Source organism: Crotalus tigris, unplaced genomic scaffold (assembly GCF_016545835.1).
Source record: "Crotalus tigris isolate CLP2741 ecotype Arizona unplaced genomic scaffold, ASM1654583v1 scf7180000018468.2839379, whole genome shotgun sequence".
NCBI lineage: Eukaryota > Metazoa > Chordata > Lepidosauria > Squamata > Viperidae > Crotalus > Crotalus tigris.
The window spans coordinates 1,294,588-1,310,967 of record NW_024097024.1 but is presented as its reverse complement, the minus strand read 5'-3'; the positions used below and the strand labels follow the sequence as shown (position 1 = coordinate 1,310,967).

Sequence of the window (16,380 nt, the reverse complement as noted above, 5' to 3'; positions counted from 1 at the left end):
TGATGATAAATTAACAACTAGAATTAGAATAGAATAGAGCTGGAAGGGACCTTGAAGGTCTTCTAGTCCAGGCCCGTGCTCAAGCAAGACAACCTATACCATTTCAGACAAGTGACTATTTAGTCTCTTCTTAAGTGATGGAGCACCCACGATTTCTGAAGGAAAGCTATTCCACTGGTTAATTGCCCTTAAGGAAGTTTCTCCTTAATTCCAGGCTGCTTCTCTCTCTACTTCAATATAGCAAGATCAACAACCTACCAATACATTCCATGGTAGTTATTGGGCATGATTTCTACCAAAAAATGTATCTGAATGGAGGTTTAATTTTCCATATGATGTCACACAAGTTATTCTACTGGAATCAGAGACATGCTTATCTACTTAAAGGCAAGTGTGATTTAAGGTTCTTGCCCAATAAAATTAGAGCTATATTCTACAAGCCAACTGCTCATAGCCATGAGATGATCATGTTTTGTCAAAATTTAGTGCAGCCATATATTGAATGCACAGAATACACCTTCACTGTAATTTTTCTCAAAGCAAAAGAGTCTCTGAAAGGACCACATTGTCCTAATTATTCCCTCCATATTTTAACACTGTAAATATTATGAAGCATCTGTCATAAAGAACACATTAAAAAGCATACTGTTTACCAGGTTGTTGGCGGAACCATGATGATATAATCTCAGAATGCTGAAACGAGAGAGAGAGAGAGAGAGAGAGAGAGAGAGAGAGAGAGAGAGAGAGAGAGAGAGAGAGAGAGAGAGAGAGAGAGAGAGATATGAGACTTTGTAATAAGACAAATCAGATATAAATGCTATCTGACAACCAAGACCCATGGTGGCGCAGTGATTAGAATGCAGTATTGCTCGCTAATTCTGCATTTCCAATGCCAGGAGTTCAATTCTGACCAGCTCAAGATTGGTAAAATGAGGACCCAGATTGTTGGGGGCAATATGCTGACTCTGTAAACTCTGTTAAGCACTGTGAAGTGGTATGTAAGTCTGTGCTACTGCTATTGCTATTAATAAAGCAGATTCTTTTTTTTAAAAAAAAGCAGTTTCAGTACTCTCAATCCCCTTTAGAATAAATCCACTGTATAGTTAAAAATAATATATATTTCAACTAGCAACTATAATGTCATATTTAGTTAAGTCTTTTATAAACACTTTTTCCTATTAACTGAAAACATTTTAATTAGGCATGTCAATGTACACTTTCAATACAGAGTTAAGGTTAAATAACATTATGTTTATTAGGTTAGTTCTATCTAGTTGTTTAAATTTGACTATTATGTTGTGAGTTATTATGCCATGACTTTCATATTTGTGTTGCACTTTGGTAAAAACAACAACAACAACAATAATAATTAGAAAGTAGCATGATGTTGTACAATCATTTTGAATTATGGGGATAAACAAAAGAGTTGTCTCAGAAGTAACTCTATAATACATTGGCACCTTTCCTGTCTTTTATTCTGGACAGATCCACACTTCTGCTTCCTTCATCTCCTGAAGAGGTTACTCAGTGTCTCTGAGTGCAGGAATGGAGAGATATAATCTGCTACCCATTCCTAACACACTGTAAATAGGCTACTCATTTTCTCTCAGCCCACCTCATCTCACAGGGTTATTATGTGGAACACAGGAGGAGTATTAGCTATGTCCACCCTTTTGAGTTGCTAGTGAAGTAATAAAGCAGAATAAAAATCAATTGTATATGTGTATGCATATGTATAAATAAATAACTGCTGGTTGGCAGGCACCTCCTTAAAAAATAGGAAGGAATAAACTATTTGCTTCTTTTTTTCTTTCAGAATATATGCCAGTGGAATATTGCCATTGGTGAAGTTAAGCTCTATTACTTTTAAATTTTTCCTAAATCTCAATGATCCCCACTGATTTGTTTTCTGGCACCATCTGTAACGTTTAATCTGCCAGGAACACATAGGGATCAAAATTAATTATTAGGTTAACATATTTCAGGGGAATCTAGTTCTGCTGTATACTCAATACACTCAGAGAATATTGTCAGCAATTGTCAATTCTATTGTAGAGCTGTGCAAAGAACATGTTGATGCATGCAAAGAGTTTCCTTGGTGATCCCTATGAAAATGCTTCTGTCTTTAGGAGATAGCTTTCAGATGAGCTTGCCAAGCTTTCCAGAGGATGCAGCTGCTTTAAAGCTTAAAGGACAGATGCTTTGCTTGTGCCAGCACACTTTGTAAAAGATTCTTATCTAATGCTTTGCCCACTCATATTAAATAGGTACAAAAGTGATATAAGCATAAAAGTAAAACCAGCCTCCTTTTATTCTGTTCTCCATTCTTTAGGCTGCTATATTCTATGTTGCCAGAAGATGGAGGGCTTGACCTATTAAGGGAGTACCACACTATGCACTGATATTTCTTTTCCAAGTGGTTTTGATGGTCAAGAATGAATAGAAGTATTAAAAAGCCAACTTTGCTAGTTGTGTATGAGAAGCAGAGGCAATTTTTGTCTTAGGAAATCTTTTCAGAATCCTCGCTTAACAAAATACTTTTAAAATCAATGTGAAACCTGTTATAGCAAATGTAAATTAGTCATTTTTATGGATAAAATCAGAATATAATTCTGTCTCATAACAGCTATAAATGGACTAGCAGTGCCTCATGGAAGTGTCAAGCTTATAAGGAATGATGGAGAGTAAGAAGTTTGCTAGTGGCTGGACTCATAGAAGAGAAAAATTGCAACTTCCACTGCTTGGAAAACTTGAAATGTGTTTTTGTGTCAAATAGATATGTTTTCCTGCAATTATCATAAATACTTGCTGAAGAGAATTTGGTTTACAACTTATTTCAAAAGAGAAGAGAATTTCAGAAATTTCTTATAGATGGACCATGATTTGCTGGAACTGATTTAGTGATAAGGTGGTCAGGAGTGCAGATGAGGATGCCATGTCTTGTGTACAGTCATATCTGCAGTTAGTTAGACTTTCTTTGGCTTCCCAGATTTCAATTATCCTTGCTTGTATTAATTTTATTCGAGTTTACAACTATAGAGATTTAAAAAAGATGAAAACTAAAGCAAATATAAAAGAATAAAAGTTCAATTAAAAGAAAATAAATAAAAGTCCAAAAAAGGGGCAACACTTTATAAATTTTAAAAAAGAAAAAAAGGTATCTATAGAAATAATCTCCCTCTCCATCATGACCAATACATATAATTTCAGTAGCTTATCATCTTTACTACTATTACTACTACTACTACAATAAAATCCTTCAACCCGTCTCATTCCTTATTTATAAACAGATTCTTAAAACTTCAACATTTAAATCTAGTCAACAAAAGTCCGTTAAGAGTTACCAGAAATAATAACCTATATATTTTAATCTTTTCCTTTCCTTTTTTTAGCATAATTACTTTCTCTAAAAATAAAACAAAGAATCCCACCCTGGCTTTTACACCCTGACGATGATGGCAGTAGTATAGCTATCGAAAGCTCGGTTATTTATTAAAAACTTGATTGTTTTTACTTCCTGGTGATTGTCTTTTATCTGTCAAGTATATATATATATATATATATATATATATATATATATATATATATATATATATATATTTTAACCCCCATTAAATAATTTCATTTTATATTTCTTTGTTTTATTTTTAGAAATCTTTAGATTTAGAGATCGTGATTTCTATTCCTTTTTAATAGAGTGTAGGGCTTGATTTCTTTCCATTGTATCTATGTTGCTTCTCAGAAGCCCTTTAAAACGATTCTTTTTGTAAATGTAAAATGAAAAAAAAATGTCCAAGTCACTCTTCAGTTTGTTATTTGTATATCTCTTTTAATTGTTAAGATATTGTCTGGTTTCACCTGTATATCTAGTATAATATCTTTATCTATAGCATTCTTTTTAAATCCACATTTCAGTCAGGCTCAGAAGCAGTCTTGTTAATAACAGATGATCTTAAAAATAACCTCTGAGTGAATTGGTCCCAAATATGCTTAAATTTGATCTATTAGAATAATTTGTTCTATTTTGTATTAATTTTTCTCTTTTCCTTTCATTATAATCTTTTAATTCTTTCTGCTTTCCTCTAGGATTCAGTTTTCAAAATTCCATCTTGTCACTTATTTTTTCTGATCAACAACATTTTTCCACAGGAAAATTTCTTATACTTGATTTAAAAATATTTATTTTCCCCCCAAACAGCTATATTTTCCTACCGGAAAAATTCTTGGAATTAGTTTCAAAATCTGATTTCAAATTCTGGTCCTTAGTTTGTAACTTTCCAAAGTCAATGTTTTAATCACCCTTTTGCTACTATTAAAGAAATTGTTTTTCAAATCTCTAAACTTGTATAAAACTTCTTTCATTAAGGATTGAAAAAGATTTACCCGATGAAATGAAACTTTCCAGTATGCAGGTTCTTACTGTCCAACAAGCAGTGAACAACAATTTCTAAAGTCTATTAAGAAATGAAATATGTGAATCCAGTGTCCTTTTGAAGGCTCAAAAGCATGGCTTAGGTAAAGGTGATAATCCCATTGGCTCTCAGAGGTCTAAACCCCTGTTTTATGGTTTCTTCATGGGAAGCTATTTTCTGTGCTGTGTGTGGGCAATTCTGAATCCTCCCCTTATCTGGAGAGGAAATTCAAGAAGCTGGTCCATTTGCCAACTTTTCATTGCATCATGCTCGTCAACTCTGTTCACTATGGAGCTATCTTCAGGTCACCACAGCTTCCCTGAAAATTTTCCCATACCTCAATTATCCAAGGAAATTTTTTTAAGGAAACTAATTGTATGAGCTCTTTTCAAGGATAAGTCCTATTCTCGAAAATTGTTGGAGAATGTTTGCTACCTCTGGAAAAAAAAGGAAACAAGTAATATTCAGGTTACAAATTGCAGGAAAATTTCAAAAGTATACTGAGTTCTTGGTCTAACAGGAGAGCTATGCAAAGCATTTGAAAGCACGGAATTACAAAGTATGTTAACAACTGTGTGCTCTCATGTTCTTGCTTTGTTTCTGGTTCTCTATATTTATATTTATGTATGTGTATGCATGTGCCCATGCGTGGACAGACCACATTTCTTCTGGGAGTGCCAATATAGCTAAGCACTGAACAATTGTGTGCATATACAGATAATGAGGGACAGTCTTCAAAGCAGTTGCATCAACTTTCTAAGGGATGTGTCTGTTTTAATGCTTTGAGATTCACTTGCACTAATATGCTTTAGCAACTAGTAGAATGCTAGTTTGCTCCCAAACATTCTCTGATATGCCCCAGACTAGACTGAAGGTATTGCTAAGAGTGACTAATAATAATGATAACAAATACAACACACAACTACAACAAATAACATTATTTCTTACAGGACAGCCATGGAAAACTGTTGTGTCAAAATCAGCAAATATTCTTACAGCATCTTAGAGACTTTGTTACTGAATGAGCTAAGATGGTTATGACTTTCAACTGAAAATCTGTAGCCCATCAGTCAAACTTGTAGTTTAGAAACAGGCCACAATTTTAGGTGAAATTGCTTTGTTTTGGAGCATTGATTCTCTGGAATACTTACAATGAAAACTCTGCAGTGCAGAAATTGGCCCATTCATGTCTGCTTGTTCCTACCCAATTTTTACTGAAGTGTAATTATATGTAATTATATATAATTATGTTAGTTTGGCTGTTTTGAAATTATATCTACTTTCGTTCTATACTACAGAAATAAACTATGATTTGTGGTGTCTACCTTTACCCTACCAAAACAGGAAGACAAACGAATAACTTTCTTCTTATTGCAAAACCTATTAGCAAAACAGTGAAAAAAATCTAAAATATTGGAAGACAGAAAATAACTTGAAGTGGCAATTTTATACCTAATACTTTGCTGAGAAATAACCCATATTTGTTCATTTGTATCTATTACATATGCAAATAAACACATTAATAACTTTATGTACATAAATTTGAGCTGTCAGAAAATACTTGGGAATGAAACAATTAGAGGAGATTACATTAAATAATTTATATGTTGATCTTTTGGTTTCACACTGCTTATAGCACCAGTGAATTAAAATAGCAACTCTACACATAAACAATTGCACCACAGATCTATATATTTTTAAATAGATTCATTCTCCCTAATAGAGGCATATTAGATTTCCCAAGCCTAGAATTGCTGGATTCAAACCTGAGCAGCATAAATAACCCTTAAGCCGAAGAGAAGGCAGGTGCAGTTTCTTCAATCAGTATTCTCCCCAGCCTTTTTTTTCTCCCCTTGCTGTAGTTGATCAGAGATCCTGGTATATCCCATAGCAAGAAGATTTATAAAGGAACCAGAATGGAAATACCAGGAGAAAAAAAATGTGACTTCTCTTCAATTGTTGGATTAAGAAATCTAAGGATATATAGACATCTCTGGGGGAAAAAATCCAGGAGTGAAAGTCCAGTACAGGTGAAAACCACTTGGTTATGGAAATTCTAATCTAAATGCAATCAAGAGCCACATAACATGACTCTAGTTTCTCAACAATCACTCCTAACCCTACTGATGAAAGGACAAGGAGTGATTAATCTCCAGGTTTTTTTTGGCTTGGAGTTAAATGATGCTTTCCATTTTTCTCCACAATTTGCTGCCTACTTAGAGACATATTTTTTGCTTGATGCTTTTCAAAAGAAGTTAACTTTGCCTGGCTTCATAGTGACACCAGTTCTGGTTATGCAGCCATAAAGCTCTTTGTTTGTAATTTTTAATTTCAATCCTCTGGAGTTTCAAGCATTCTCTTTCTTGTGATGTGCTACAGGTTTGAGGTTTAGTGATATTTTCCCCCTCAAACACGAAGAAGAGAATTAAATTTTTAAAAGCCTATAGAAGTTTGAACCAAAGTGAAATGAGTCCATTATTCCTATGAGTAGTTTCACTACTAGATCTGAAATTCTATCTCATGCTACATTCTGAAATTCTCCATTTATCTCATGTGATAGTGAGAGCACACACACTTGGTTTCTTCTTCAGAATAGATCTGATTTCGAGACAGGAGCAACAAAGCCTCTTCAGTCAGTTTCACAAGGCAGACCTTCCTATGAGTCTGACATAAGATTTTTGCATTATCAAACATTTTGCTATCTGTGCTGAGAGCGCAGGCTACATAGCTCAAGTTAAAGCTTATGGAAACCCATTAAGAAGGCACTTAGCTGTAAGAGAACTCTCACGCTTCGGGGCATATGCTGAATGCCTTCAGGGGTCAGAAAGGAATTTCCCCTCCATAAGAGATCAGTTCAACATTTGGTAATGCATCTAGCTAAGACATTTTGCAATCCTGTAGCTTCAGGCACACCCTTGCCTGTCCTGTAAAAGAGAGCATATGAGGTTCCCTTGATCAATGAATAATGCTGAATTGGCAACTTGCTTCTTCTTGCTGGAGGCTGAAGGTTAACAGTGCAATACCACAAAAGATGTACACAACAGATGCTTGAAAACTCATGCAAGTTTTTTTTAAAAAATAATAATTTAAACTTTAATGTATTATTTAATGTATGTCTATATCCAATTATTATGTAGTTCCATTCAAAGATATGTCTCTGATCTAGGTCCTATTTCTTATTAAAATTGGGTGAAGCCTAGGATACATATATATAGTCCTCCTAATCTATCTCAATGATGTCTCATTTTTAGTTGTTTAAAGTCACATTTCCATGATGTACTAGAGGAAACTTCTGGATTTACACTACATACTAGATGGCCAATGTATGCATTGTCCCAACATAAAAAGTACATGTTTTATTCTACTCTATATCATTTCTAGCCATAGGTTCATTCTCTCTTATTTTTGCATTTGTTCATATTTTTTAAAGACAAGCCCAGAAAAATATGTTTGTCACAGATTACTACAATCTGACAATATATTTTATTTAGTTTTGTATGTGTGAAAAACAGACCATTTGCAATACACAGCGCGTGCATATATTATACATTATACGTACACATATTGTACATACATGTTCAATTTTTCCAATACATTTATTTTCATTATGAAGCTCCATAACATACAGTATTTCCCTCAATGCATACATTTTGCATACCCTTTGAAGAACTGCATTACAAAATGAGGAATTCATTTGCAGTGTTATGGACCTCCAGATAGCGGTACAAAGAAAAGAGTGTGGGTATGATTTCCATATAAGTAAGTTGTGGGCATCATGGACTCTGTATAATTATATTGTATTATATTATTTATGGCTACTGTATATTTCTGTCCCCTTGGGAGTTCATGGCAGTACATATGCACATAAAATGAGTGTCTTCCCTTATTTTAGTTTTACAAAAGAAACCCAGGCCCTTGTGAGGTGGAAATTTTCAGTTGTCTCCCATGGGAACTAATTGCTACTTGAATTGGCAGAATGTATAAGCCACGGCTCAAGGGAAGGAGTGACAATGCTTGGGTATTGCCTTGCTCTTTTTATTACAGACTTCTGTTTGGAACTTACAGCTTCCGTTCCAGGTAGGGCCAAAAATTATAGCTTCATTTCCTTTAATCTAATCATTAACCGAATAGAACAAAAATGGTTGCAAAATCTGGAATGAGAGACTGCTACATTTGATGAAAGAAAAAGGAGGATGGTGTCCTGTAATTTACCCTAATTAGTTAATAGTTAAATAATAATTAATGTAAGGAACATATACTAAAATATATGTGCATGCACTACATTTTTTACTTCCTTTTGTATCATTGATAAATTATTTTAAAAGGCATTTAAGAGTATTGACTAATGGACTTGTGCCTGCTGTTGTAATCTATTTCAAGCATTATACACAACAAAGAGGAGGGTTTAATATTATATTTATCCTCTTGAACATGGGTAGTATAGCGTACTCATGTTCAGGATGGTAGGTATAACAACATTAAAGCTGTCAACACATACAGAGTACAAATGCACAGTTTTATTAAAATCAGAATATTTAAACTGGCAATTCATTTTGCAGTGAAACATTAGAGGCAAATAATATAATCAGCTCACAGAACACTTGATATTCTTGCTTCTAGGATTTATTTTCAGAAATTTTGATCAGTTCAATTATAACAAAAAGAAATATGTTTTATTAAAAATGTTCCTGCTTTTGCATTTCATCAGTGCTAAAGAAAATAATTTTTCTATGTATTCTATTTATATTTATTGAGGTAAATTTTTGTTTTTACAATTTTGACATGAATGATATACTCTGTTAGAATTACGTTAAGTGCACAATGGAAATTTTCAAAAATCTCATCCTGTTACTTAAGCAAAAGCCAAATTTTGCTTGTAGAAAATGGATTAACAAAAGAAATATTTACATCTATTTTTGAAAGAAGAAAATATGGAAGGGAAGGAAGATAAAAAGGCCAATGTTGAATATTTGTTTATGCCATGTCTTTTTTCTCCCAAAAAGTTGCTTTTCATTCCCCCTTTATATTGACTATTTCCAAAAAACATTAATAAATTTGAATCCTTACAGTTCTCGGCTACATATATTTCCTGATTACTAGTAGTATACTTAGCATTACCAATAGAGTAGTAGAACATAATGTTTTCTAATATAGGCATGACATTAATTCATCTATCACTTTTAAACAAGGCTTTAAAATAAATATACTTACTGAAACAGGAGTATTTCCAAGAAAGACAATCAGAGGGAGAAGTGGCAAATAGATGAACCAATTAACCATTCTTATTTTAAACAGATTTTCTTTCTCTTTCTTAATTTGCTTTTTCTTGCTTCTCTTTTTTTTCTTGTTTCTCAACCTAAATTGCTAAATAACAGGTTTTGCAAATTATTAACCACACTTTCAATTTTGATCACACTGGACTAGCAAGTAAAACTGGCATGGAAAGTTTTCCTCTAAGAAGTCTTTTCTGAGGGCTATGCTAAGGGAAAGAGTTGCCATATTTATCTAATTTATTTGTGATGTCGGTTTTAATAAACTGGCTTTTAAAATGTGAAATATATTTGGATCAAATTGAAATGCTGTTCATTGCTTAATCATTACATTTATGATTAGGTGCAGTTTAACAAAATAAAATAGTACTACTTAAATTGGATGGGTTGTTACTTTGAGACTTGTATATCCTACCTTTTTGTTTAGACATTTAATATGGTTACTGAAGAATGAGGAATGTTATTTCAATGGCAGATATTTGTTCTTTGGCTGCTTTCATTCCATGAAGAAATTTGTGGTGGTACATTGCATAATTCATTATGGAAGCAATATGTCAATAAAGATTCTTTATTACCCAGACAGAGTGGAAGTTGAGTCATGTCAGCCGGACTTATTTTCTTTTTAATTTGAAACATTTAGTTGCTTGTCCAAGTAGCTTCTTTAGTCTGTCCAAGTTGATTAGGGGACCCTATATATGTCCACTAAGGTGCTTTAATTTTTCATCTAATCTGAATAGGCTTTGGTGAGTATAGGCAGAGAGGCATTAAGAGTAGCTACTCCTAAATCTTTTATAATAATAATAATAATAGTAGTAAAGTTGGAAGGGACCTTGGAGGTCATCTAGTCCAACCCCCTGCTCGGGCAGGAAACCCTACACCATTTTGGACAAATGGCTGTCCAGTCTCTTCTTAAAAACTTCCAGTGTTGGAGCATTTACTGCTTCTGGAGGCAGGCTGTTCCACTGATTAATTGTTCTCACTGTCAGGAAGTTTCTCCTTAGTTCTAGTTGCTTCTCTCCTTGATTAGTTTCCACCCGTTGCTTCTTCTCCTGCCTTCAGGTGCTTTGGAAAATAGCTTAATTCCCTCTTCTTTATGGCAGCCCCTGAGATATTGGAATACTGCTATCATGTCCCCCCTTGTCCTTCTCTTCGTTAAACTAGACATACCCAATTCTAGCAACCGTTCCTTATATAGGTGGATTGTTAAGTGTGACCTCCCTGATGAATCTATGAAGCAGTTTTGATCTTCCTTGGGACTGATGCAAGAGCAGCATAAAAAATGGGAGACAGGTTGTCTCAGAAGCTTCCACCACTATTAAGGGAAGGATTTCTACTTTGGTATAAATGGATTCCTTCACTCCTCTCTCAAACCATCTGTCTTTCCCTATCCAAAATGTGAACATCATTGTTCTCAAAAGAGTGTCCTTTTTCTTTTAAATAAAGATATACTGCTGATTCTGGTCCTGTAGAGCTGCTGCTCCTGTGCTGGGCTATCCTCTTGTGTAAAGGCTGCTTGGTTTCTTCAATGTAGTTTTCTGAACACTCCTCACTGCAGTGGATTGCATGCATTACATTATTCCTCTTATTTTTTCTGTGTCTGATCTTTAGGGTGGATAAGCCTCTGTCTCAGTGTGTTGATGGGTTTGATGGACACAGATATGTTTTATTTTCCAAGTATCCTTTTTAGCTTCCCTGACACATCAGTCATGTAAGAAATGATAGGTTCCTTTGTTGATTCTGACTGTCAGCGCTTTCTGCCATTCTTTTGTTAGATCCAGACACTGATTTAATAAAGGCCCAATTTGGATACCGACACTATGAGACAAAGGTTTGTCCAGAAAGTCAGCCTCCAGGGAGATCAAGACCACCTCAGAGATTCACCAGGGAGGCTACTCTTAACAACTCACCTAAGAGAAAATATTTCGGAGCAACAACTCTCTGCCTACTTACCTAACAATCTCGATATAGATTAGGTGAGAAATGAAACCATTCTGGAGAACATATATGTGGTTCCCCTAAACAACTTGCTCAGACTGAAGAAGCTACTTGAATAAGAAGTGAAAAGTTTCACCCCCCTCAAAACAAGAAGTCCAGTTACCATGATTTAACTTATGGAAGTATTACTTAAGTTTTAATACAGAAAACTACTGAATTTCCTTTGACATCATTATATAGAAAATAATTTACAATTAGAGCAAATATGGACTTTGATACTGGTATGGTATGTTTCTCAATTCCATAAAAGTTTCTATAAATATTTTTTCTCTAGTTAGAGAAACAGAAAGGTGAAAGGACTGCAATAAACACAGTTTTATGTGCCTTGCCCTTGACTAAAATGAGATGCCTGAATTTTAATATATTCCTGAATCATCAAAAATCAGATTGAAGATATGGAGTGTAACTAATATCAACATGCTTTATATCCACAGAAGATAAATTAAAGGGAGTAAAACTGTTATTGACAAACATTGATTATACACACTCCGAAGGACTTTGAAGCTGAGTCAGATGCTTTCTACCAGTCTCCAATCTTTTCTTTTGAATTTCATTGCATAAGGTTTTACTTTTTAATTATTTTTCTTGAAAGCTCTTTGATCAAGTAAAATATAGATTATATTTGGATGATATCATGTCCTGTACTTTCTATGAAGCTGTGCCCTTGTGCATCATTTTCAAAATATATATGCAGAAAATACATCTTTTTTCATAAAATTTAATCTGCGATGCAGAAAGCTATTATTTTTTAAATCCAAGATCCGTAGGCTGACTTTATCACATCATGAAAGTTTCTAATATAGTTTATCATGCATGTGTTACCTTGTGCACATACCTATCACAAATCTTCCGTATGTTAAAACTGAGTTTCATGCATGAAAATCTAAGTGAAATTTTCTTGAGGCTTGCTCAGTAATCTTGTTAATTTCCAAAATATACAGTATGTATTTTGGGTCTTTTACAAATATGCAGTCTGGAGCAATTGCTCTTGATTACAATTTGAAAGAGAGTGTGATGAATATATGTTTTTGGCTTACAGTATATAGTATAGTATTTGGAATCTAACAAGAGATCTACTGTACATTTTTCAGGCATGGGAACTGAATAAAAATTGGTATTGATTTTTCAATCAAAAAACTGTGGATATTGTTGAATATTTTTGTTTTTTATTTTTGAAAAGTGCAAAGAAGATTTTTGAGCAACATGGTCATTTTATTGTATGCTCCATTAAACTTATAATTTATAATTATATAAACTTATAATTAAACTTATAATGTTCCAACTTTTTTATTCCATTTTATTTTTATTAAGATCATGATTATTAATATATATATATGTATGTATGTATGTATGTGTGTGTGTATGTGTGTGTGTATTTATATAGTTAGAAATATGAGTAAAAATCCAACTCTTGGGTATGTCCATATTGCTAAAATAACGATCACCAAGAGAATAAATAAGAAAATAGAATTTAATCAACCTAGCTTTCGTCCATAACTCTCAACATCATCAGGGTTAAAAGGGGGATTGGGGGGCAGACGGGACATAGTGAGGTCTGAAGATGGTGATAAAGACGAGCCATCTATAAGTGACGCTGTCAGACACGTAATGGTATCTCGATCATGAGTGAATGAAGGGAGATACCCCCCCTCTGGTACATTTGACATGGGGACATGTGGTTGAACAACAACTGTGGCCACGACAGAGGAACTCCGTAAAGGGTAAACACAGGGGATTGGGGTCGAACGAGAATGGTGCTCACCAACACCAGACCGAATGGCAAAGTGCTATCAATGGAACGGCGATAAAGAATGTTTGGGGTGTGTGCAGGGAAAGAGATGCTGGATCAAACAACAGGCCAACCAGGACGGTGCACGGGAATGAGGACAAGAGGGAGAATAGCATGGGGTTGGGGGAGAGACTCGCATTGCAGTCCTGAAGGATAAGTAGGACAGATCAAGACGGGATTGGGGCATATGGGGGCATTGGTAGAGACTTGAATACCCTCTCCTCCCTACCCTACAGAATGAGTGGTATTCGAAGTGGTGGAGGAATTGCACATAAGGGAGGAGGGGGTACTCCGACCCCATCCGAACCTGGGGTTAACGGTGGAATGGTGCGTGATGGAGTGCAGGAAAGGAACGGGAAAGGAACGTGCATTGACAAAAGGGGTGCATTTAGATCAGCTGGGGCTGGTGACAAGCTCCAGGAGCCGGAAACAGGCGTTTAACGATCATATATAGGTTTTCTCTCAGCGTTTGCCTTTTAACCCTGACGATGTCGAGAGTTATCGATGAAAGCTAGGTTGATTAAATTCTATTTTCTTATTTATTTTCTTGGTGATCGTTATTTTATATATATATATGTTTTCTGAGGTTTTCGCGGGTATTTGTATGTAGGTCTTTGGTTGTTCGGGTTTTCTCCCGACACTTCCAATTTTACGCGGGAGAAAACCCGAACAACCAAAGACCTACATATATATATATATATATATATATATATATATATATATATATATATATCATTAGTTTATAAGTAAAATATTTTAAAGAAAATTTTGAGACCTAGGTAAAACAACCACATCATAATTTATATTTCACATATTAGAACATTGTTTTTCAATCTTGGCAACTTTAAGATGTGGCTAGGGTTCTAGAATGCTGGCTAGAATTCTGGGAGTTGAAGCCCACACAACTGAAGGCTGCCAAAATACTATCTTAGAAAGTGGAGTTTTGAGAACCATTAGGTAATAATCACTGTGATCCTTCCCTTTCATACAGTCTAAAACTGAATTATGGTAGTTCCTACAAAAACATTGAGATTTGACTAAAAAAATAACAAAAATCACTTTAAAACTATCTACTATTGTGTTTTGTAAGATTATTTTCATGGTTATGATTTTATATGGGACTGTCCTCATCTGTCCTTGCTACATCTACAATCATTGTCATCATGAAATTATAAATGAACACGGTATATTTACAAATGGCACTGAATAGATGGCTAAAAGACTACTAAGATAAAATTATGATAGCGATTATCTTCATTGCCATATTATCATCCCAGTATTTGGAAATCCCTGTATAGATTTCCCTGTATAGGAAATCTTAAAAGTATGTAAGATGCTATTCCAATATAATGCAAACATTTTAAATGTCACCTTATAGGAAAGATGAGTGGCATAAAAATTTAATGAATAAATAAATAAAACAAAAACAAACAAACAAACAAATAAATATTGTTCTTCGTTATCATCAGTCTTGGAGAAAAAATATTTTTGGACTAGAACTCATAGCTTCCCTTACCACCTATCTTCCTTAGGGCCTCAAGGAAGTTCAGTTCAACAACACCTATAGAAACATCATACTGCAATAATGAAATTGCTGATTTTCACATCTTAACCCAGAAACAGTGTGAGCCATGGAATGTCACTGGATGATTGGTTGCTGTTCTGAACCCAACTTGCCCTCAAAGACTGTTGTTTTGGCAAAAAAACAACAACACAAAAAAAACCAAAAACTAGAGGAAGGACTATCATTATTCTACATTAAATTCCTAAGGAAGATGAAATATAAACCTGCCATAAAAATGAAGCTTTGTCCCATCCTTTAATATAGAATTCTGGAAGTTGACAATAACAACACATGTTTCCAAAAAAACTACATGGACATGTCTATATGGTCACCAGAAGTTGAATTCAAGGGATTTGTATCTTTACGTTATATAAAATATATTATCAGTGGCCGGTGTGGCTAGCCATCAGAATATTATGGCTTTCGGTAATTGATTATCAGCAGTAAAGTCTTGGAGCCTATTAAGAGTGCATTTTGGATCCATTACCTTCAAAGTCTCCTGATTTACTAACAGTGTCTCTGCACTGGAGCAAAACTATGCAATCTCTAGAGATTATGTGAAATCAAAGAAAGGAAAATCAAGATATAGAAAGTGCACAGGCCGTGAATCAAAGATGCCAAAGGACTGCACAGCCAGTCCAAATTTACTTTGGCATGGAAAGGACTGGTTCTGGCATAGGAAACTCAGATTTTCCCCACTCCTTAGGCCTTTTAGATCCAGTCTGTCTATCAACATACTGTAGAAATTTATATTTCTTTTATTTAGCAAAGGAAAGAAACAGATTAATTAAGTAGAATGGATTTATTGCACACGATGTGTATGTGATAAATACATATTAGCAACTTTATTTTCAATGGATAGTGCACCCCTGACTCAATGTCGGGTATTTGAAAGAAAAAAATGTTTTTAATTTCCAAACACCTAATTTTATAGTTCTCTTCCTGTTGGCGTAACTTGAACCCTTATCATTAAGAATTCACCATGTTGGTATAAATGAACCCAGTTAATCCTTTTAGAAATGACGCAGGATCAGGCCTCCAGTTCACAACACTTACCTTCAAAGGATTGCTCAGTCCTGTAGAATTAGATGTCAAGGAAAGAACTAAGAGGAACATCAATAAAAAAAGAAACTGTGAGGAAATGCAATGTAGCACAGATCGTGATGAATTAAACAACATCCTCTAAATCTTCACACAGTAATTGATTTGCTCATTTGTACTTTTTTCCTATTCTTTAATCTTTCAGCAGGGCTTCACTCTTCCCTTCTTGCTTTTTAAATATTCTGTGTTCATCTGTTGTCTACAATATTGTTTCTGATCTCTTCCACTTTGTCAGACATTTGTACACAG

At 34.5% G+C, this 16,380-nt stretch overlaps 1 protein-coding gene across 3 annotated transcripts in view; it reads right to left on the bottom strand.

Moving 5' to 3' along the window:
* The window catches only part of HABP2 (hyaluronan binding protein 2), a 35,361-nt gene extending 25,604 nt beyond the window's left edge, over window positions 1-9,757 (bottom strand). For all 3 annotated transcript variants that reach the window (XM_039352705.1, XM_039352704.1, XM_039352706.1), the window contains exons 1-2: window positions 9,624-9,757; window positions 654-693 (exon numbers count right to left, since the gene is read on the bottom strand). In XM_039352705.1, the coding sequence (XP_039208639.1) occupies window positions 654-693; window positions 9,624-9,692 (109 nt within the window). In that variant the 5' untranslated portion in view covers window positions 9,693-9,757. The remainder of the gene's footprint in view (window positions 1-653; window positions 694-9,623) is intronic.
* Window positions 9,758-16,380: the final 6,623 nt, after the last annotated feature.